Source organism: Pygoscelis adeliae, unplaced genomic scaffold (assembly GCF_000699105.1).
Source record: "Pygoscelis adeliae isolate BGI_AS28 unplaced genomic scaffold, ASM69910v1 Scaffold300, whole genome shotgun sequence".
Taxonomy (NCBI): Eukaryota; Metazoa; Chordata; class Aves; order Sphenisciformes; family Spheniscidae; genus Pygoscelis; species Pygoscelis adeliae.
The window spans coordinates 1,738,288-1,760,049 of NW_008824004.1; the positions used below are offsets into that span (position 1 = coordinate 1,738,288).

The window sequence follows — 21,762 nt, forward strand, 5'->3', positions numbered from 1 at the left end:
TTCTGGAAAACTCATCTTTGAGATGCAGTAGTTAATTCTTTTGACTTCATTAAAGCCATCCTCAAAATAAACCATTGGTCTCTGCTTCTCTAAGACCTCGACCCTCAGAGAACTTGCCCTACACTTCTGCCCCTTTATTAATCTTCCTGTGCAAGACCATTAAAACAATTTCTGAGAGATGCTGGGGTTTGTTTCTCAGCCCCGACTGGCTTCATTCCCCAATCTAGCTCCAGGGCAGCCAACACGCTACTATCAGAGCAAGCCCACAGTATCGGTGGATACTTTGCCACCAAGTCATGTGCTTGCCGGACTGCACCGAAACTCAAAAAAATGTATTATGAAGTATGAAAAAAAGATATGCATATGAAACATTCAAGTTAAATCTTTGCTTTGCTCAGCACAGATCAGAAGCTTTAATCTTAGTCTGTTCCATCTGTTGTAGGACTATCCATCCTATCTCTATCCTCCAACTCTGAATGTACCTGGGAGCTCCACAGATCCCTCCGCAGGCCAACTCGTACCTGGTAAACACTCCCAACTTCAGCTACCAGCTCTGACCAGGTAGAGCAGGGACGTGAATTGCCATCTTTCAATGCCCACTAAGGACATACCCGTAAGAAAAAAAAGACTGTTTCAGGGTAGTTTTCCTCTTGCTCTCTGTAGTTTGATACTTCAATGTTTTCTTTGAATTAATGCTGTAGGTGTGATCATTTTAATTGCAGTGCTGCCCAAGTCCGGGCAGTCAGTGTGCCTCCACATCCAACCTCTGCCCTCTCCTCTTACACTCGGGGCTGAGGGAAGAAACTCTCCTCCAGCGTGTCACAGCTTTCTGTTGCCTCCTGCAAACCTTTTCAGCAGAGGCGCAAATGCTTTTACAGAGAACTTAAGCATCTTCACAGTAGGTTTTTCCTTTTTCTAGTTACCTACCCTTTAAAAAAATTAATCTTCATATCACAGTTTAAAAACAACCGTCACACCTCAAGAATGATGACAACAGGTTTGACCGACATAGATTTACTGTTACCTGCTCTTCAAAGCTCTCAAGCACTCATAAATTGTTTGAAACAAAATGTGGCTCTCAGATTTATGACAGAGCAATATGCAATTGCACAAAGTCCTCACTGATGTTCTTTTTAGAATGAATTATCTGTAGGTCCAATTCATAGTCATCCTACAGACTTAAAAACCTACTTTTTTTCCAAACTCAAACTGATAACATTTTAAAACAGATTTCCTTCAGCCTAAAATGAACTACTCTGGATCTGGCGTACTATACACTGTACCTTCTTAAAATTTAATTTACCTCTCTGGCAAAAAGCTATCCTTCTCTCAAAGCTGCAATCTTTGACCTTTAAAGTCTTGGCAAACAGTACATAAGTAAATGCTGACGGAATAAGAAAACCCAAGTTAAGGATTGCTCCAAGTAGAACACATCAAAATCTCCATACCGCCGTAACTAAGTATTTCTTATTATTTTCAAAATAAGTATCTTGACCATTCCTCTTGGTAACCAAGGTATTTGTACAATTTTGTCAATATTTACGTTAGTTTTACATTTATATTAATATTAAGCATGATAAAAACTTCCATAAAGTGAATGACAGAAGGACAATCAACACGTGTCTATTTCCGAAGGAATTTTGCACAAAATGATGAATGGGCTCTGTAGATATTAGTCACCACTGTTCTGCTATAGGTTATAAACTTTGCATTTTTAAATACATTATGTATTCAGCTTTCTTCCCTTTACAGTTTATACTCTGGATGAGCCACACACATAAGAACAAGCCTAGTTTGAATACTGATACTGTATTACACTGGAGCATCTCTGCTGTTTCCTACCTGTTTGAGTGGGGTTTTTAGTTAGGGTTTGTCACTGATTTCTTTTTACATCTTTCTAAATTATACAGTATGCAAAACAATAAACATGAACATATATAGTATATGCAGCATAACACTATGTAGAGAAACTCTTGATAACGTTTCTAGTTACTACTTAGTACTTATGTTTTTCTGCCAGGTTATGGTGATAAGACCCTCTGTTATGCTTAAGGAAAAAAGAATCAAGGCAAACTTACTTGATATAATAGGGCACTTTGTTATGTGAAACAGATCTCTGCCATGGAAACTGTACTGAGGCTGAGGAAATAAAGAGAAGGTAATTATTAGAAAGCACCTGTCAAATAAAAAATCCAACTATACTTTATTTATTTTACAATTAAAACTATTATAATAAATTAAACGGGAACAATTAAAATTTCCCAGACAACTTTCAGTAATTAGAAAATCAGCTGGAGAAAACGACAGCAATCTATCAAGACGATTCTAGGCATCTATTTGATGCCAAGCTGGAAATAAAACAAATGTGGTGATTCTACTTCAAAGAAGGATAATAAATTCTGAGCAAGCAAGCTATCCATCCAGGGAAAATGGAGACACTGGTTTTCCTACCTCCCTAGAATTATTATCAGTTTAAGCTTTGAAAATAAATGTTTCCACTACTATAAATAATGCTCTGCAACAGAACAAAAGGGAGAAATATCAACCTTATTTTTATTAGTTACAACACTTAGCTCCTATTTGCAACTCAAATTAATATTGATTAACACTGTATGACCAACAAAAAAAGGCATTAAAACCTGCCTTTGCACTCCTTGCTGAACAGCAGTAATCTTTGCAGAATTTATGCGGGTCTGATACATCAACAGATATCATCCATAACATCAAGAAACCCGCACACCGAGCTGCAAAAGGCATGAAGTCATACATGACACTACAACTCTGCTTATCTAAAGATCCCAGGAGATAAGAGGGGAAAAAGTGTTCAAGCCAACAGGACTGCTGGTGCACAACTTAAAAGTAGCTATTTACTGAAGAACCATAGGTACGTATATGTCCTACCAGAAATTACCAGACTAGTGCCTGGTTAATTAGGGTTTTATTATAGAAGAAACTCACTTCACTAGATTCACTGTAGAAGCAGAGATTGGTAGGAATAACTGATCATCACAATGGGATGAATTTGTACTGTACGCATATGTCAACACTTCCAAGACAGAGTGCCTACTCTTAGGTGCTAACACCCCTGTTTAAAAACCTGCTAAAGCAAGACACAGCTTTGATCCACACTCAAGGAATTAAACTCTCAATTAATGCAATTTTCTGCAAGCACGGCCCACTTTAGAGCTCATCCCTCTTTGGAAAAAAAAAAATCCATTTGAAAGTAACTCTCCTCTCTTCCCCTAAGACCTCTCAGGCTGCAGCAAAGACTTACAAACCGCGTAAGCCCCATAGGCTGGTGCTGCTGCAGAGAGAGGCAGGTCTCGCCCTGCTCCCAGCCAGCTGTTCCCTGAGCAGTTTAACAGCTGTGACCTTTTCCTGGACCACACAAAATTTCATGGCTTGTAATTTAAGAAACATTCATGTACTGAAAGACAGATTAACTGGGAAGAATATTTGGGAAACTACAGGAACCAAGTAAACCACATTATTCACTGGAAAAAATAGAGAAAATTCCATATTATTGTTTAAAGAAGAAAATGACATTTGCAATAAAGAGGTAGGTAGTTACCGGCTACAGAAAAAACATAGTAAAGACTAAATGCTCAAATAGAGGTAGTTAACTAAAAAATAATCCTTAAGCACTCATAACTCTGAAAAAAAGAAAAAAATAATCAACCGGATAGGTGAAGGTGGCCATCAGGTTTAGAGTTTCATTCTTTAGTATTGCCATTTGGCACCTATGGTGGCTCCGGTACTACTACACTAATTATGTCAGCTAACTAAGAAGAAAAATTTGGCCACAGTTTGCTTAGGTACAATTTCTGTGCTATGACAGACTATAGATATTCTGCACTGACACAGATATGGACTAAACAACATAATAAATTAAATTGTTAATTATTACCAACAAAGTCTTTTATTTGGGAACAGCTTTTCTAAAAACATTGCCAGTTCTCTGCTGCATGAAACTCTGCAAAATGAAATTCCCATTCGATTTTTAAAATCAGTTTCTCGATGAAAACTGAACAGAGTAGTTATTGATTCTGGCACTCACTAGCAGTTCTGCAGATATTAGTAAGGCTGGACACCACTCAAGAGATGCTTTGAGCAGGCCACTTAAAGACCCAGGCTATTTTGTTAGGGAACATGTGGAGTCAGCACTCCGTGGGTACTCACGGATCCTTCTATGAAAGCATACAAGAAACACAACAGAGAGGAGTAGATCTTGGGCCTTAGAAAATAAATGAATTACAGAAAAAGCAAGTTATTGTTTCTAAAGGCAAGAGACAGCAAAACAATCTTTCTGCAAAAAATAACGGATTAAAAGGATTCTTCATCTGTGTCCGTATTAGGGATGTGTAAAATTTACCAATCAGTAACTAACCTGCAAGGACCTTACTTTCCATCTCAAAAGCACTGAAAAAAAGAGCAATTGAATTCTGCTAACACTGATGGGAGGGGAAAAATAGCTCAGCAGAGAGAGGGATCATTGATTGTAGTGGCCTACTAACACTGCTTTACTTCAGGCTCCTACTGCAGGACATTTTAGGAAGGGCCAATGTCATAATTGGTGTTCCAAGAACTCCAACAGCAGTATTAAATGCTGCACTGTGTCTTTTTAGTAGAGAAACGTTACTAGCCACTGCAGAGGTGAAATCACTGGATTAAGGGGGCTGGAATCAGGGCTTTAGATAATCTCATCTAGGCTCCCTTTGCCATAGGTTAGACCAGATGATCATTTGAGGTCCCTTCCAACCTGAGCTATTCTATGATCCCACGAATCCGATTAACAGGTAGAAATAGGTGTTTTGCTAGCAGAAATTACTGATTAAATGACAAGTGGGAGCTAGTCAGCTGAAAATGGTGTGACGGCAAGCTATGGTCTCTTGTTAGGATTTGGAGGAAGAGTAACAGGTAGGTGAGGTAAATTTAAAATAGCTGCTGTCAAATGAGCACAGATAAAAACCTCCCCCCTAATTCAGAACTGCAACTTTGGAGATGAAGATTTGCACAAGACATACATATCATAATCTCAGTTTTACGAGTTTGAGGTTATTTTATTCAGACTACCACTCTACTTGTTCCTCACAGTTAGAAGTCATTTATGGCTGCTAAAAAGGTTTGAAAAATTTGATTTAGAATACGCACTATTTCAACCTGTCAGGATAAAACCTTCATTTTCCCAGATTTAATGATCTTTTTATTACTTTCCTTTTGAAGTTACCGTCCCTGACTTTCATTTAATAGACTTTATATAAAGTTGTAGGTATTAAGTTCTGTAACTGTCTAGTTCAAGCTCTTAAAACAGATTTTTTTTTTTTTTTTTAAGAAGTTTTTGCAGGGAATGAGGTTGGTTGTTTTTAACAAATAACTTAAATGGATAACTGCATATTATTTGGTTTTACAGGACTGTGGTATTTGGCTATAGCTCTTTGTGGTGTCTACCAACATGCATTCTGGAAACGTTAGCTTCTTGACTTTTGTATGTAATGTGAACTGGATGTTCCCTTAAGCCTGAGAAGATGCCCTAAGCAAGGCCGAGGCATGCCAATGAGGCACTGCATAGTCTCTTTGGACATAATGCTATGGATGTTTTATCCAGCAACAAAGCCAATTCACCACTCAGTCTCGTTAATGCAATTATTTGTTGTAGCATGCTGTAAGCCAAATCAAGGAAATGATCCAGGTCAAGGCAAACAAAACCAGCCAACCTTGCCTGGCAGGCTTCCTTGTTTTACATGTGGACTCTTTCACCAATTCTTCCCCCAACCCCCACAATCAGTCACCTGAACATTTGCATTGGTCCAGGTGAAGAGAGGTGAATAGCCTTAACAGTGACACAGGAGAGAAGTCAGGAACTTCTCAAACCAGCCAGAGAAGGGGAAACTGCATCTTCTCTACGTTGCTTCCTAGTCTGTTTTAATTACACAGACTAGACTGACTACTCTCCCAAACAGTTAATCTGTCGTTTTTCAACATTGCCAAAGATACCACTCTATCCATGTTCTTTTTAGCAAATTATTACATAGGTGTACTGACTAGGTGAAGGTTACAAGTTTGAGATTGGAAGGGCTACAAAACCACTGTGGCAACACTATGCAATACTTCTAATGGGGTTTAAAAAACACAAAACAAAAAAAATCACATACTTTTAAAGTTGTTTGTTTGTTCTGTCAATTAAAAAAAAAGGACAAAGTGGCTCCAGGAATCATTATTTTGCATAACAGCCATAATATTTTAAATACACTGCATCTTGTTTGCCATGATGTTTAATGAAAAACTAGTTCTCAATTTAAAATAAGAACACGGTTGTCACGTAACTCAAGAAGAAATCAAGATTTATTTATTGTTTTAAATTATATTAGCTGTTTAGCTATGCAGTGACACACAGCACTTGAGAATCTCTGGGACAGAGCTGATCATTTTTATGTTCACTTCTCAACTCCTGCAATAATTTTATCTTTATTATTGAAGCCCTCAGTTAAAAACCAGAGAGCAGATTGGGTTAGCACTTTGTATCATGAGCTCGGATGATGGCAGATAGGCTAGAACATCAGAAAATCAACACGGATCTTGATATCACAACCTATCTATCTGTAATGAATAAGTCAAATGAGAACGAGGGAGCAAAAGCATCTGCTTTTGCCCTCTTAGTATATGGGAGATTGTAGGCTTACATCTCTAAAATTTTCACTAAATAGAAAAAGATGCAAGGATGGGTCTCAAGAAGAAGTGATGCAGGTTTGCTTTCCCCACCCCTTTATTTGAAGTTCCAGGAATGTATGACATGAAGCCTTTAATAAAAAAAAAAAAAAAATCCAGGCAGCTCTTCCTTTGTGTCACCCCAGCAAATGTGGAAGTGAAAGGAAACTGAGGAAAGAGGTAGCAGGGGATGAGAAGATGTGGTTATGAACACAAAGATTGTGGGACAGCCACAGGTCAGACCTTGCAGCAAATAGAGGACAAAGAATAAAGCAACCAGGGGTGCAACCATAACTCGGTGAGATATTACAGTGATCCCTGAGGGAAGCATGCCAATGAGAATGTCAGTGAAGTTATGCAGATGTAACACCCCTACAAAAACAGGGGGGTAGATAACAACATGGAAGAGGAACTTCCTGTTCCTCAAGCCATAGGGAAACCTGGAGTAAAGAGCAGTCGGTGTTTGAGACAGCTGTCATATCTCACAAGCATCTATTAATTCAAAGAACTTACTGGAAAGAAAGTGCTGTGATGCAGGCCCAAAATCTCGGTGTGCCTCCTGTAACTGTTTAAGGCGGTCCTCTACAGACACCTACACATAAACACACATACACAAAATTTACATTGCATTTACTTTGTAACACCAGGGCCATGATAATAAAAACACTTGTTTACATTCATTTTTAGTTAAATAAATTTAAGTCTTCTGTGTGTCATAGCACTTATTTGACCTCCAGCTATTCAAGGCTACTATTTTTCTTTCATTTGCTTGATGAAAGTCATGTTCATATCTTGCAGTGTTCTCGTGCGAGTACTGCAGGTCAGTAACAAACAACAGTAGTTTCATGGTGACTACAGCCGACTGCTGAAGTTTCTGACCTCCTCCCAACCCTTCTGTTGTCCAAATTTCCATAGACAGCAGGTCTCAGTTTGATTGTATTGATCTCACAGTTGCCTTTGCAGCACAGAACCATTTTGGAAGATACCGCTTCACTGGCTGACATGACTCCCCCCTGGTTTATTAATTAAAACTGCACTAGCACACCCAGCAGCAGTTTGGCTGCTTAGTTAACTCAATTTGAGAGGACACAAAAAAAGAAAGAGAAAGTAAAAACCCAAAACCCACTTACCAAATTACATTAGGAAAGGGAAGGACTGATAAGACACATTAATAGTTTTGCCTCTCAGGAGCAACTGATTCAAAACTACTAGCCCAGAAGCTGATGCCCAGGTTTTGAAAACTCAGTCCCACTACCCTCAGCTAGAGAGGGAACAGATCCTCCATCCTTCCCCCAATTCTTTCAGACACTTAATGTCACCCTTAGAATCCAGGTAAAGAAATAAATAGCAGCTGACTCAACAGTAAGTATTTCCTACCAAAAAAAAAGAGTGAGAAAGTGCAAGAATTGATAAATGAACTTTAACTGATGTAAGAAACTTCATTAAACCATCACTGTGAAACTGCGCATGAGTTTGAACTGTAATCAGACACATTGATTTACTTTTCTCAGACCATTTAAGTACAATAATCATAACTAAGCAATACGAATCTCTCTCAGCATACCCTCTTCTGTTGTATAATGCTAAATCTGCTATTGCTCACATCTTGTTATAGCTCTACTAATACTTAAGTCAATTTAAGTGAAATTCCCTGCAGAAACTGAACATTCAAAACCAAAACAGCTTTCACAGGAGCTGGAAACACAACAGAAATATGTACAGCAGTTTTCAATAACAATGATTTATGCAGTAAAAATACTGCTATAAGACATACAAAAAAAAGCATGCAGCAATAGTTCCCACTAGTCTCCAGAGATTAATGCAGTCTCCTGAGTGAGTAAACTGCTGAGACAGCTTGAAAGGAAAAGCTTTTGGTCAAGCCACAGAAGGAAAGACAGCTCCCTTTGTTGCTTTGGTACCACTAAAGTAACACCTTAAAGATAGAAATAATGAACAAATGGTAATAATGGATCTTTTAAGAGAACAGAAGAGAGTGAGAAGCATGCCCCCCCCCAACTGTACACATTCAGAAGAATACCTGTAGAAGTTTCCACCGCATATTAAGATCATCCAATTGACGACACATCTTTAATGATGGATAAAGGTCAAGTGGAGACAGCTGACTGGACAGATCATTCACTGTTTTAACTTTCAAGTTGATGGGAGCAATTTCTTCTCTAAAAGCCTAGAAGAGTAAGAAGCATAAATTTATGCTTAACTGACATCTGAGCAGCACAAAAGCCACCGTAAACTCAACATGGAGCTGACTTGCCCAACGTGGCAGCTTATCCTAAACAACTGTACACAACTCTGAGTTCTCCAGCAAAGAAAGTTCACTCACTTCAATATTCTTATTAACTCCTTCATATCCATCTTTAGAGAAAAACAGTATGAAATTTACTCAAATGCCCATATCCAAATTGTGCCCCTAAAACAATTTAAATAAGGTTTTTAGTGGTGCCATATGGCTTTAGAGCTTTTCTTTCCAAAAAGAAATACGCAACACTATCAGGAGCTTTAACAGTATACAGCCTGTCAAGTGCTCTTAAGAAAAAAAATGTGTTCAGCAACTACAGTTTTCCAGTATTAAGCAGCTGACAAAAATTCAATTTAAAAACTATTATTGAATTAGCAAAGCATGAAGGAATGTATCTTCTAAGGAAAAGGAGTACAATGTTTTACCTGATTAGAACTGCAGAATAAAAATATTACAATGATTAAAAAGAAGAAGAAGGTTTATTGAATCAAACGGAACTAAATGCAGTATTAAGACAAAATTGATGCAAGTTTTAGTTACAGTTGAAAAGATGCATCAAATGTCTTTCTTGCTGTGAGCAGTTAGTCGTTCAATCCTATAAACGGCTTGATTAAACATCACGAAACAAGCCAAAAACAACTGGAAAAAAGATTTTCTTTGGACAATTCAATTATTTACCTCCCTTCAAAATCTCTTTCATCAGGCCCAGGAACAGAAGGCACCTACTGGCAAGAAAGAAGCATTTGGCTTCTGGACAGGCAGCAGGCTCCTTCAGCAGATGTTTTAGTTTTTCCAAAGCAATGAAAATCTAAAAGACTTTGCTTTACTCTTCTTTACAGAAAAAGCCATCAAGATATGACAAATCACTTCTTAACATGAGAACAAAGAGCTATTCCGCATCAGCATCTTAGTGCTTGCTTTAGTATCTATATTAAAATGTAAGAGGGGGAGGAGGAGATGCATTACTCTTCTCAAATCAACAGCAGTCTGGATATAAATCAGCTTTGACTGCCTTTGTTTTAAAGATTTTGGTTCCATTAAACCTGAAAGTAACAAGAAAATTTGGAGAATGAGGATGTTTACGTTGATATATGTGAAATAATGCAGTCCTATGTTAATTTCATATGAGTCCATGGGCCGTGTGTATATAGAGAATTTGCAGAAAACTGATTGTGGCCCACGGCCCTTCATTTTTCTAACACCAGTGTCCCATGCTGAAGACATGGATGGTCAGGTGCATGACCCCAGGGTCCTCTAACGTTTTGCCATATTCATTCTTGAGCTTAAAAACTGAAAAGCTGTGTTTGTGAAACAGAAGCTTAGTGATAACTGCTAAATTTGCCTGAAACAGCAATTTCCTCTACCTACATGTGCATACCCACGTGTTCTCCTGGAATCCCCAATATTCAGGCACTCCCCCAAGCACTGTGCTGTGTTTCAGCTTTCCTGGACAATGTTAGTTATCAGAAGGTATTCCTTCTTTGGGGGGCTCTGCATTACTGGGTCCTTACAGAACCCATGCAGCTAAGCAGGGGATGACTACTACCCATCATAAGCAGCCATGTCTTGGGGTGCTGAGCCCTGCGTGGGTGGCCTGGCTGCAAGGACTGGTGTGCCCATGAGAATATTATACAGTAGTACGTGTTCTTCACTTTGAAATAATCCTGAAGAGAAGCCAGGCTAAAGTCAAAGCAAATACAAATTTTCACCCATACAAGCTAAAATAGACAAGAGACGTGTGAAGGTTGTAAAAGTTAAGGAACAGAAATTAAAACTATGTATATACTTCTGTATGACTGAAAAAGCTCTAAAAGTTTTTCTAAGAAGAAAGCTATACATGGTGGCCAAACAGATCTGACAGCTCACCACTACAAAAAGGAGGGGAAGCCTACTGTCAACTGCCGGGATGATAACTGCCTCAAGCCCACTCATACTCCAGTGCCTAAGCGAAGCTCCAAACACACCTGTGGCCTAACTATGGATTAGACAGTATTTATAGGAGGAAAATATTTAAATCCTAGAACACAGGTTTTTTCATTTAGTGAATATAATGTTATATTCCATACACATCTGTAGCTTGCTGATCACATGTGCTTATGCAATCACAGCTGACACAGCGAATGTGGCACAGTACTGGACTTTCTTTAAGACCTCAGATCTAGTCTTTAAAAAGCACTTTAAACTGTACATGAGAATTTAAGTATACAGTGTATACATATCTAACATGACTAGGGGTACGAAGAATGGAGGGGTCTGATTCTCACACAGTCTAAATATTTCCCAGGAGTTCCACACTTACTGTAGTTTTCTCAATGTGATCTGGTAATGAATCTATGAGCAAGTCTCCCACAGGTTTCCAGCCATTCCTCACATTTTCAGCCTCCTTCAAGTCAGCATCAAGGTCATCCATGGCACACTGCAAGTCTTTCAGTTTTTCTAATGCTTTGTCCACTTGCTTCTGCCAGATACTGGCACTGGCATTTAGGTTCTCCCATTTCTCTTTTACCTCTGATGACTGCTTACGCATAGCTTTAGCAATCCTCATGGCCTTCTCCTCAGGGGTCAACTCTGCAGAGGGAAAGAAAAGTTACACTTTTTTTCTCTTATTCATGTCTAGTTAAACAGACAGTGCCCCTGAGGTACATGCTCAACACAGTAAGTCCAGAGTCAACTGATAATTTATTTCAGTGGGTACAAGGTAGAAGAAAGTCCACCTTGCCATAAGTTAAATAAACCTTAATCACTCCTGATGACAAAATAAAGCTTGATCAGAAGACAGGAAGCTATTCCTGACTTCCATGTATTTTGGTATCTGCAAAGCAAAGGCAGCTTAGTGCTGGTTTGTTATTTTTGGAGGCACAAGGGGAGGAAATAAAAGATCATTCTTCCCTACTGGAAACTGCAATAGGGAATCTGGGGACCATTTCATGTAGAAAGAACAAGAACAGTGCTTTGTTCCTGGATCACGTACCACCACACCACCACCTTTCACCGTACCCCCAGGATGTCTCTTCTCTTCCTATTCGCTAGCAAACCCCAAGGTGTACTGAGTACCATGTGGTGAGTGGTTCTGCAGCTCTACATCCATTTTTCTGTGTTGACACCAAAGTCCTAAAAGGCTGTTTTAAATAGGTTTTGCAAATCTAAAAATGTTCAATGAACCTGTTGACTGAAAAAGAGCCAAGCTTATGGTGAACTCTTTCTCACAAAGTTCAGGCTTATGTGTCTAAATTCCACACAACCCAGCAACCATGGAAATCCCATTCATGTTAGCAAAGACCAGCTGCCACTGAATAAGCACAGCCAAAGGGGGCACACACACAACATCAGGACATAGTCACAGGAGATGATACCGATTATTTCAGTAAATTGCTTGTATTTAAATCCCCAGTCCCTGGTAAGTCTGCAAGACACCAGACAGAACTCCACACCACAGACATGCCTCAGCCCTCTTTGACAACAAGAACTGAGTCAGCTGGTGGCTTATCTCTTCCCCACAACAGATGATTTCTGCAAACCAGTGAGGTGGTCTATTAATAAGAGAACATACTGCCTTTCCTGGGTCTTCAGTTTGAGATGGAGCAAGATCCAGACAGTCAGAAAGCTAAAAACAAAACCCTGCGACATCCCCAGCAGGTCCTGCTGTCTACTGCTCACAGGGGCCTTGCTGAAAAAAGTCACGGGTAGCTTCCTTCACTAGGGAAGAGTTGCTTCAGTAATGACAAACAAAGTAAGCCAGTCTCAGAGGATTCCCCTTCCATAAAACCACCTTGTGGTTTCTGCAGGCAGAGAAGCAAGCAGAGGAAATGACATACTGCAGAAACCAGAGAACAAAAGAAGGGGGAGAGACATGGCATACACCAAAACTAAGCCAACTGGCCTCCTATTCACTCCTATATAAAGCCCTTGGAAAAGGTTTCTCACAGTATTCTTGTGATTCAAATTCAAGTGTTGTCTATGAATAAATTACACACAATCATGCAAAGATGGAAGCACCGTTTTTGTCAGAAGTCAAATGAGACATACAGTCTTCCATTTAGTGATACGCTGTCTTTAAAATCATTATAACTGACTAAGCTTCGAGTTGCTAACTTGGGGGAGGAGGGCGAGAGCGGAACATACAAAAAATGGGGGGCAGGAAGCTTTTTGCTTTTTGAAGGCTAGATGAATGTGAAAGTAAATGCACTGTTATGGTTGCAAAAGTTCTCTTACTATGCCTCTGGTGATGCAACTATTGTTCCGTAGCACCCAATACAGGAAAGCACACTGCAAGTAATTAATACAAAATAAATCATTAGAATACATTCAATTTGTTGCTGAGAAAGGCAGGCACATTCTTCCCAGATGTAAGAGTAACAGGGAGTTGTTTGGACCAAAACCAATTTCAGCCCACCAATTCCACATATTTGTTTATTATTTAAAGTTTTTTCAAATCTTGTTAGCTCGTATTAGTCTTGATACATGCTAGACTACAAATACTAGAAAAGCATGTATGGGGAAGAAGATGCTGCCAAATGGCCAAGTATTGCCCAAAAGCACAAGGCAACTTGCTAAGAAGTGGCTACATAGCAGAAAAAAGTACCACCAACAGTAACCAAAGGAGAATGGGAGGCAAGGACAACCAACAAGAGCCAACATCACCAAAGGAAGGGAGAGACATACCTAGGCTGTGGGTTGCAGAGCATGTTTTGACTTGTCTAGAATTAGACAAGCTCTTTTAAAAAACAGAGAGCCATTTGAAGAAAGAGTGGAGCTGAGAGGCACAAAAGAAATTTTGAGCTTACCAATATATTTCAGTGACTTGCTGGGTGTGTCATAAGCTATCACACGAGAGCACTGCTCGTGCACTCTGCCTGCAAAGGCAGAGGTTAGCCAGGCTTATGAATACCACAATGGCAAGAGGGTATTTGAGAAGAGGAATCTGGGGAAGAACAGTTGTGACAAAAATGTGCAATGCTTAACTAGATGCGAAGGGATATAAACTACGTAGGTAGCTCTGGGATATGGAGACATGGCAGTAACCCACAATTTGCAATACTGACAGACCAGAATAAAGATGAAGACCAAAGATAGGCTGTGATAAATTGTACCTTGTCTCTGGAATTCCAGCAGTTCACAGTAGAATAAACTACATCATAGGACAACACAGTTCTGGGATCATCTTTACCCCAAAGTTTGCAACAGATTTTAGAAAAAGGAAAAGAAAGAAAACTTAAGTTCTAAGCAAAAAACCCTTTCAGATAAAAACTGTTGTTTTAAACAAAAAACAACAGCTACAAATTGCTTACGTGAAGATATCAAAGAAGTTGTTACTGGAAGTAATTTTGGAATTATTCACCCTTAAGAATAATAATATGCCACTGACGAATGAATGAGAATCCACTACAGTCCAGCGACAGAGGGATTGTGAACAATCTAGAAGCCAAGCTAAACTGCAGCAGGCAGGAAAGTTGCACCTAGTGGCAGAGTTCAGTATCACAGGATACCTCATAGGTTGAGGTATCCTATGATATCCTATGTTACAACTACAGGTTGAGGACAACCAGGCCTGAGGAGCAAAAGCTGCAGGACTTTAAATCAGGATTAAGGGAGCACCTAGAGTTGGAACACTTTACACAAGGAAAGGGCATACTGAGTTTTGTTGAAAAGGGACAGAAAATTGCAGACCCAGTGGAGGAAGCCTCCTTTGTTGGCATCTTGAACATGTGAATATAAGGGGACATTATACCCAGAAACTGGACTAAGTAGAAGTTACATATATGCAAATCTGCAATCTGCCATTTTTATCCAACATCATGTGCTTGCATCATCCTTTACCTGTCATTAGAGCCAAAACCTACCAATTCTGCATAAAAGAGTAGAGAGTTGGAAGGGCTTAACAGTTCTCAGCTGGATTATTAGCAGGTTATGTGAATTCCAGATTGACAAGGAACATGCTGAAAGCTTCAGTAAGAGCGGAAAATCTTGAAAACTTTTTGGTTGTCCATAAAGGTACTGACACAACAGATTCAACGAGTGCTTCTCGCTCCAGTAGAAGCAATAAGGAAAAAAGTGGCTGTAGCAATAGATGGGAAGAGAAGAGGGGAACAACAGCCTGACTTTATTTGTCTGGCCAGCTAAAACAAGGCAGCTTTACTCATGACAGACTAGTCACATATTTTGGGAGGGGAAAAAAATTCCAGATTGACTGGGGCGACACAAATATCTCAACAGAACTGAAAACCGAAACATCTTTTAAGACCATTTGTCAAATCAGTGTCATTATGCAAGGGTATCTGCTGCATATTTTATTTGAAAAATATTGATTCATTGCAAAACTGCTTTATTTTACAAAAGCCTTGGAAATGCTTATAAACTTGCCCTAAAAAGACATTTACTAGGGAAATAAAGCAAAACACACGTTTTTATGAGCTATAAAACCATTCAGCATCTATTCATTTAAGAGAGAAATACATCTTGTATAACCTCATGTTTTCCATCATGAAAAACCAACTTGTTAACGAGCGACACATTACTTTTTTTCAAGCAGATAACACATTCTCAAGATACTGGTTGCATAGCATAGAATTGTAAACCTCAAAAAGATGTCTTAATAGTAAGAACTTTCTTCTATGAGTTTGGATTCGTTTCACCAGTCTGACATTACACACACTGGCAGACAGAGTTCTTTTTTGCTGTGAAAAAAAGCTACACAGTGGTTGTTGCTTTTTTGTCCCCACTTAATATAAAGTCTTCTCAATGATGAGCTTTTTTTTTTAATTTTCCCTCTCCTTTTTTTTTTTTAATGGTACTTACTACATTTATCTCCACTTCAGCAGCTGCTCAGAAAGTAAGAAAAACCTATATTCGCTGGACCAGCTGTTTACCAGAGAGGAAAGGTATTAACTGACCTTGCAGTCAGGGAGAAAGCAGGGAAAAAAAGTCTGCTTCTGTAGTGGAAAAAACTTGGTTTTAATAAACATTTTTTGTCACAAACAAAGCAATGAAAGCACCAACAGCTCTTCTGTGTCTCTAGCAGAGACAGAGTGCCATGGAAGGAAAACTTTCAAGCCTGAACTTTACAGCATATAGCTTCCTTACATGCTTACATATATGGAGAATACTTACCCAGGAAAGTTATCAGTGAAGAAAATTCTTCTTGCTTAAGAATTTATTTTAGATCTCGAACTGTTCCTGGCTCTAGTTTTGATTCTAAGCAACTTTGCTTGATCCTCACTATGTAGACTTGAACTAGTGATCTCTTTCCAATTTGCCATAATTACATTAATTTCCTTTCATTTTTGCTATATTCTTAATAAAATATGCTAGAACTGGAGCTGACTTCATGCCCCCTCCTTCTGCCATTATGTCAAACGTTGTCTCTTCCCTGGTTCAATCAATCTTTGCAGCAAAAAACAATGGGTGACACAGCACTGTAAACATTATGAACACTTTCAGAGCATTTGAACAGACACAATGGCGCATTGTCAAACTCCTAAGCAGAAGAACCAAAAGCAGTGCTATTGTTGCATGATGAAGTCTTTAGCATCGCTCCAGCGAAAGCATTCTCTGGGTTTCTAACAATCTGGACAGAAAACTTAATTCTGATGGGATGGGAATAGGAAGTTGAAAGAATAAGCAGCAACTGTATAATGTGGAAATGTAGCAATTAGTCAGACTCCAAGCACCCAACCATGCAAGCATAACCCAGTATGTCACCTTTTTCTCCTATTCAAAGATCTATTGCATATGTAGTTAAAACAAAGAAAAAGCACAGTCATTTCCATCTTAGCCCATTTAGGTTTTCTCCTATCAAAACTGAAAGTTCTTCAAACCAAACAAATACAATTAAATAAAGAGTGAATGAAGAAAGTCTCTGCAGGATAAAAGACGAATTACCCTTGGAGTGCAGAAGACAGAACTGTGAAAGCAGAGAAAATGAAAGCTGTTAACCTCATGTATGAGGAATACTTCTGGAAAGGGCCCAGAGTACAGGCTCCAGATAAAGACAAATGAGAACAATGCTAGCAAATATACATATCCTTTAATAATGGTTGTTTTTGGTATTTCCCAGTGGGTGCTGGTGGGGAAAGACAGAAGGACGACACAAAGAGAAAATAGCTTCTAGTTAAAAGAGATAATTAAGTCGTCCCACAGCATCTGTCTCCAGAAAACTAAAGAAGATTAAAGCAATCCTGATACACTGGTTATGCTGGATGAATGCATCGTTAATTTGTCAATATAATCAAAACACATATAATACTTTTCGGTAAAAACAAGCCACCATTTTTTAATAAATGGTGCAATCCAAAGCAAGTTCACCATACTTTTGCACAGTGGAAGCCCAAAGTTTGTGTTGCTCCAGGAACATAAGCCAGGTATGAATTCAGTTTTAGTCCGCTCCTGCCACAAAACCAAAAAAAGCCAAATATAACAGTACTGTTATAGCATCACCAAGCTACTATGTCTTCTTCTGATTCCTGTTGAAGGGAGAGTACTAATGGAGAGAAGGCTATCACCACTGTATCCCAGTTACTCTAGGTAAGCAAGGAATTAATCCTATGTTTCTTTCCAAAGCACTGCGACGGCAGATTGTAACAGGCTTTTTATTTCTTCCAAAGATCAACAAAGATTTTTTTCTGGCACAGCACGTATGGCAGGTAGCTCCTCAGCAAGGCTGCAGGAGACAGATATACATCCCCTAACAGCATTTCAAAACAAAACAAAGGCATCTATTTTATTCCAAAACAATACGAAAACAGAAAATAAGACAAGTCAGGCAGCACAAAAGATCAGGCTCCCTGACCTGATGGCATCCTATAACAACACAGGACTTAAAAACATCCATGTTCTGAACTTTTTGAACCGTCTAAGCAAGTTTCCTCAGCCTGTTTTCTCCTCTATACACTTTTTGTTTAATATTCTGCAATTTTCAGTTTGCTTTCTTGAGGCACATTTACAATGTTTTTGAGCTATGTTTGCTCTAGAGTTTAAGAAAGGCATTTTCTTTCAAACAAGGTCCTAACCATCAGTCATCCGCGTTGCTAGTAGTGTAACTGAGAATTCTCTTGCAGACAAAGCTTTACTGGTTTCTGGAGTCTTTAAAACAAGGCAACAGTTAAACTTTAAGAACATGGCTTCTGCCTGGGAAGCATCCTGTGTTTCAGCTAAAACCAGGCCATAACATAGCATACAGGTCAAGAATGAATATAACTCTGCTTCTATCCTGAGGTCCTCATGGTTAAAAAAAACAATAATAAAATTAACCAGCATGGCCTCAGGCCAGCCTGTTTCCAATACTCAGCTGTTAAAAATTCAGGTTTAAAACTTCTCTAAGTTTGCACTCCATAGCACTTAGCAAATGGAAACAACTTCCTTGAACTTTACTAATATGACTCCAAGCAGGCAACCAGGTAAACTCTACAGGAAGAAATTCAAGGCTCTACCCAGGTGGACTAAACTTGCAGAGTGACTAAGAGATCTATCTGAAAGAGAGAGAGATACTTACTTTGAGATTCTCTCATGGGTAACCGCACATTTCTCTAATCTTATGAAGAAACTCTTAAAAGTCACAAGTGCATGAGCTCCAACTAAAACAGAGGCAGCAATGCTCAAAATAGTGTAAGTAGTTTCTTGGCATGATTCCACTGACCTCCAGTGGGCCGTACCCTCTTCATCCTCCTAAGCACTTCTGATTTTCACACTCAAGACTTCATACTCAGCCCAGCTGCGTAGCAGAGAACAAAAGACTATTCCAGCAGCGTGTGATAGTTAGTGGACAGGCACAAGTGGTTGGGAATAGAAATGCTGCCTGCTATATACATTAGAAAACAGTAAATTACCTATTTCCAGTGAGATCTTCCTTGCTAAGAGGAAAAATTATGGCAGAGAATTTATCTGAATGTGTTCAGTGGTAGGAAGCAAAGTTGTCTGACTTTTATTTATGTCTGAAACAGGCGAATATGTTGTGTGTCTACAAGTTTAAATAAAGTATATGCATGTAATTCACTGATACCTAGTAATATATTTCTCTTATAACACAGATGTGATTTATGGAGTTTTCTGCACTTTCAATTAAGAGGAGATAACAGATGGTAAATACTTAATTTTAAATGATGTGTTTATCACAACCACCTTTGCTACCAAATAACAGCTTTCAAAGCTAGGAGTCTGATCGCCGTAAGAAAACTAGAAGCTACTGAAGTACTTCGACAATACTGCAGATTCCTGGAATCATTCACTATTGAAGTGAGAATCAGTGTAGTGGCCTGTGGTAATCTGCTAGGATGTTAGTTTATGTTATCTTCTAAAAAAATTATCTCCACTCCCTCACTGCATCAGTGGAATTTTAAGGACAGAATTTCAGCAAAGCCATATCATTGGTTCATAGAACCCTGGGGACAGAAAATGTTATTTCTGCTTTCCTTTATGTTTCCCACGGCCTGTAACCTTACTAACAGTACACGGATCTAAGAAGCCATCTGTAACTATGCCACAGAGAATGACAATTAACTTTTTTAGATCTAAGTTTTCTCCTATACCACGGACAAGTAACAACAAAGCTAAAAATGTGAGCGTTTCCAATTTCCTTATCCTGTCCATCTATAAAATTCAGCAGCTGGCTTGCTGGTTTATCAATCAGCTCCACTCAGACGCTGAAGCAGCTCAAAGACAAGAAGAATGTGCAGCTTGCTTTTTTGTGATGGGGCCTCCCTACAGAAACATGGCGCAACAAAATCAGAAGAAAAGACAGATGGGAGATAAAATTAACTTAGAAGGCAGTTTCCTGGAAGCTGAAGAACTGTGTTTGCATGTGCCCATTACTACATGGTACAGTAGGAGGCCACCACGGGAAGCAGAAAGCCAACATGGGAAAGAAGAAACCAAGGCTTGCTCATAACCTAATTTTACATTTTTGTGATATATTTGAAATTAACAAGAACATTAAAGTCAGTAATGGGTTATCATAAGGCATCCTATAACAAATATTCTCTTTGGACGGAACAATGAATGTATGTATGCACAGGTCCTTAAAATAGGTCTCGGTCAGTCAAGTTAAAAACTGATTCTTATCAGTTTTCTCCTAAATCTCTCTCATTCCTTGACCTTGCAACACTGCCCTCCCTGGAATGAAAACATCAGGATCGGGGGCCCCATGCCGGGGACAGCTGGCTCCAGCAGACCTACCATGGGACACACATGGCCCTCAGCCATGCTGGTGGCACCTCAGGGAAAGTGTATTTAAGAAACAGCAAAAAAGACCAGAGAGGGAGGAGGAGGGAACAGAAAGCAGAAACAGCAGAGGGAACACCAAGGTCAGAGGAGGAGGAGCAGCTCCGTATCAGGGCAGATACTCCCCATGGAGAACCCACGATGGGGCAGAGGAAAGATGTGAGAAGAAAGGAGCAGCAGAGAGAAACTGCTAGGCTGACCGTGGACCCATCACCTTCCCACCCTCTCACACCACTTGCTGCCCTGTTGAAGAGGCTGAGCGTCACCTGCAGTCATAACAAGGGGGGAAGGAGACAGGCATGAAGGAGTCAAGTTGAGCCTGAGAAGGCGGGGGCGGAAAGCTGTGTTTTTAATGTTTGTCTTCTTGTTTCCCACTACTGAATCAGTAATTACGTATTTATTTTCAATGACAATAAATAGTTTATTTTCCCCAAGCTAAATTTGTCTAGCCCATAACAGTAGCTTGTAAGTGATCTGCATCTGTCCCCATCTTGACCCACGAGCTTTCTCACTTCTGTTCTTCCTATCTTCTGCCTCCATCCCACTGGGGTGGAGGAAGTGAGTGAGCGGATGGGTGGGAGTTTGACTGGTAGCCAAGACTAACCCACCATGTGCTCAAAAACAGAAAGTCTATGGAACTACTGACTGTGAAGAAGAAAGAGGAAAATAAGTTCAATGCACATCTATGAAGCTTCCCAGTCTGAACATATTTGATCAGTTTTCAAATGTGGTGACTAGACAAGAGACACTCATACATCACTTGCAGACCATCTGCCTGGCCATTGTCACGCAGTTTACCACGGTCATCAAATTCCCCGCTATTCTGTTATCACTGCCATCTGTATAGCACAATAATAATAATAATTATAATAATAGATTGCATAAAAAGAATTTATGATGCAGCTCATCATCTGAAGTTTGCTTTTGCACTTTCAGTCAACAACAGAACATTGATATCAACCCCTGCTAGAAAATGAATGTTTCACACTGGTAACATTTTATGCATTGGCATCATTTGTGCTGGGTGGTTCTATGGCTTTTGAGACTGTGACTTCAAGCTTTTGTGTGAAAGAATGAGCAAATATAAAGTGACCACTCCTTATTTTTCAACTGCAAGCTTGCTTGTGATTTAGACCGACTAAAACATTAGAGATGCAATATATCAAATAAGTTTGAGAGTAAAGACAAACAATGTTTTCAGGAGTTAAGAGTTCAAAAAGGAAGTAGTAGATACATTACAGCAGCTAAGGTACCAGAACTAACCACAGTGAAAAATGGTTCATTGGCTTTAATCACCAGCTATTTAAACTTTATCACGAAGTTGAATTAGGGAATGGGAAACCACATAAACATTTGCACAGAAATAACACAAAGTATGGATGCAGGAAAGATTAGTTGTTTCTATGAACAAACTTAAAAAGTTTGCTATGAAGGTGTAGAGGAAGACATATGGGAAGAAAAAACTAACCCCCGATAATTAAAAGTAAGATTTTTATAATGTTGTAGCTTATATCAGAAACATAATTCTAGGACTTAATCACACAGATATTTGGTATATTTTCCTATTTTGAAGTTATGGGGGGTGGGGT

General features: G+C 39.2%; 1 protein-coding gene across 1 annotated transcript in view; it reads right to left on the reverse strand.

Moving 5' to 3' along the window:
- UTRN (utrophin) overlaps positions 1-21,762 on the reverse strand; it is a 377,019-nt gene that overhangs the window by 48,608 nt on the left and 306,649 nt on the right. The window contains 4 exon segments of the mRNA XM_009325465.1: positions 2,079-2,139; positions 7,219-7,297; positions 8,744-8,890; positions 11,262-11,530. Of these exon segments, the coding sequence (XP_009323740.1) occupies positions 2,079-2,139; positions 7,219-7,297; positions 8,744-8,890; positions 11,262-11,530 (556 nt within the window).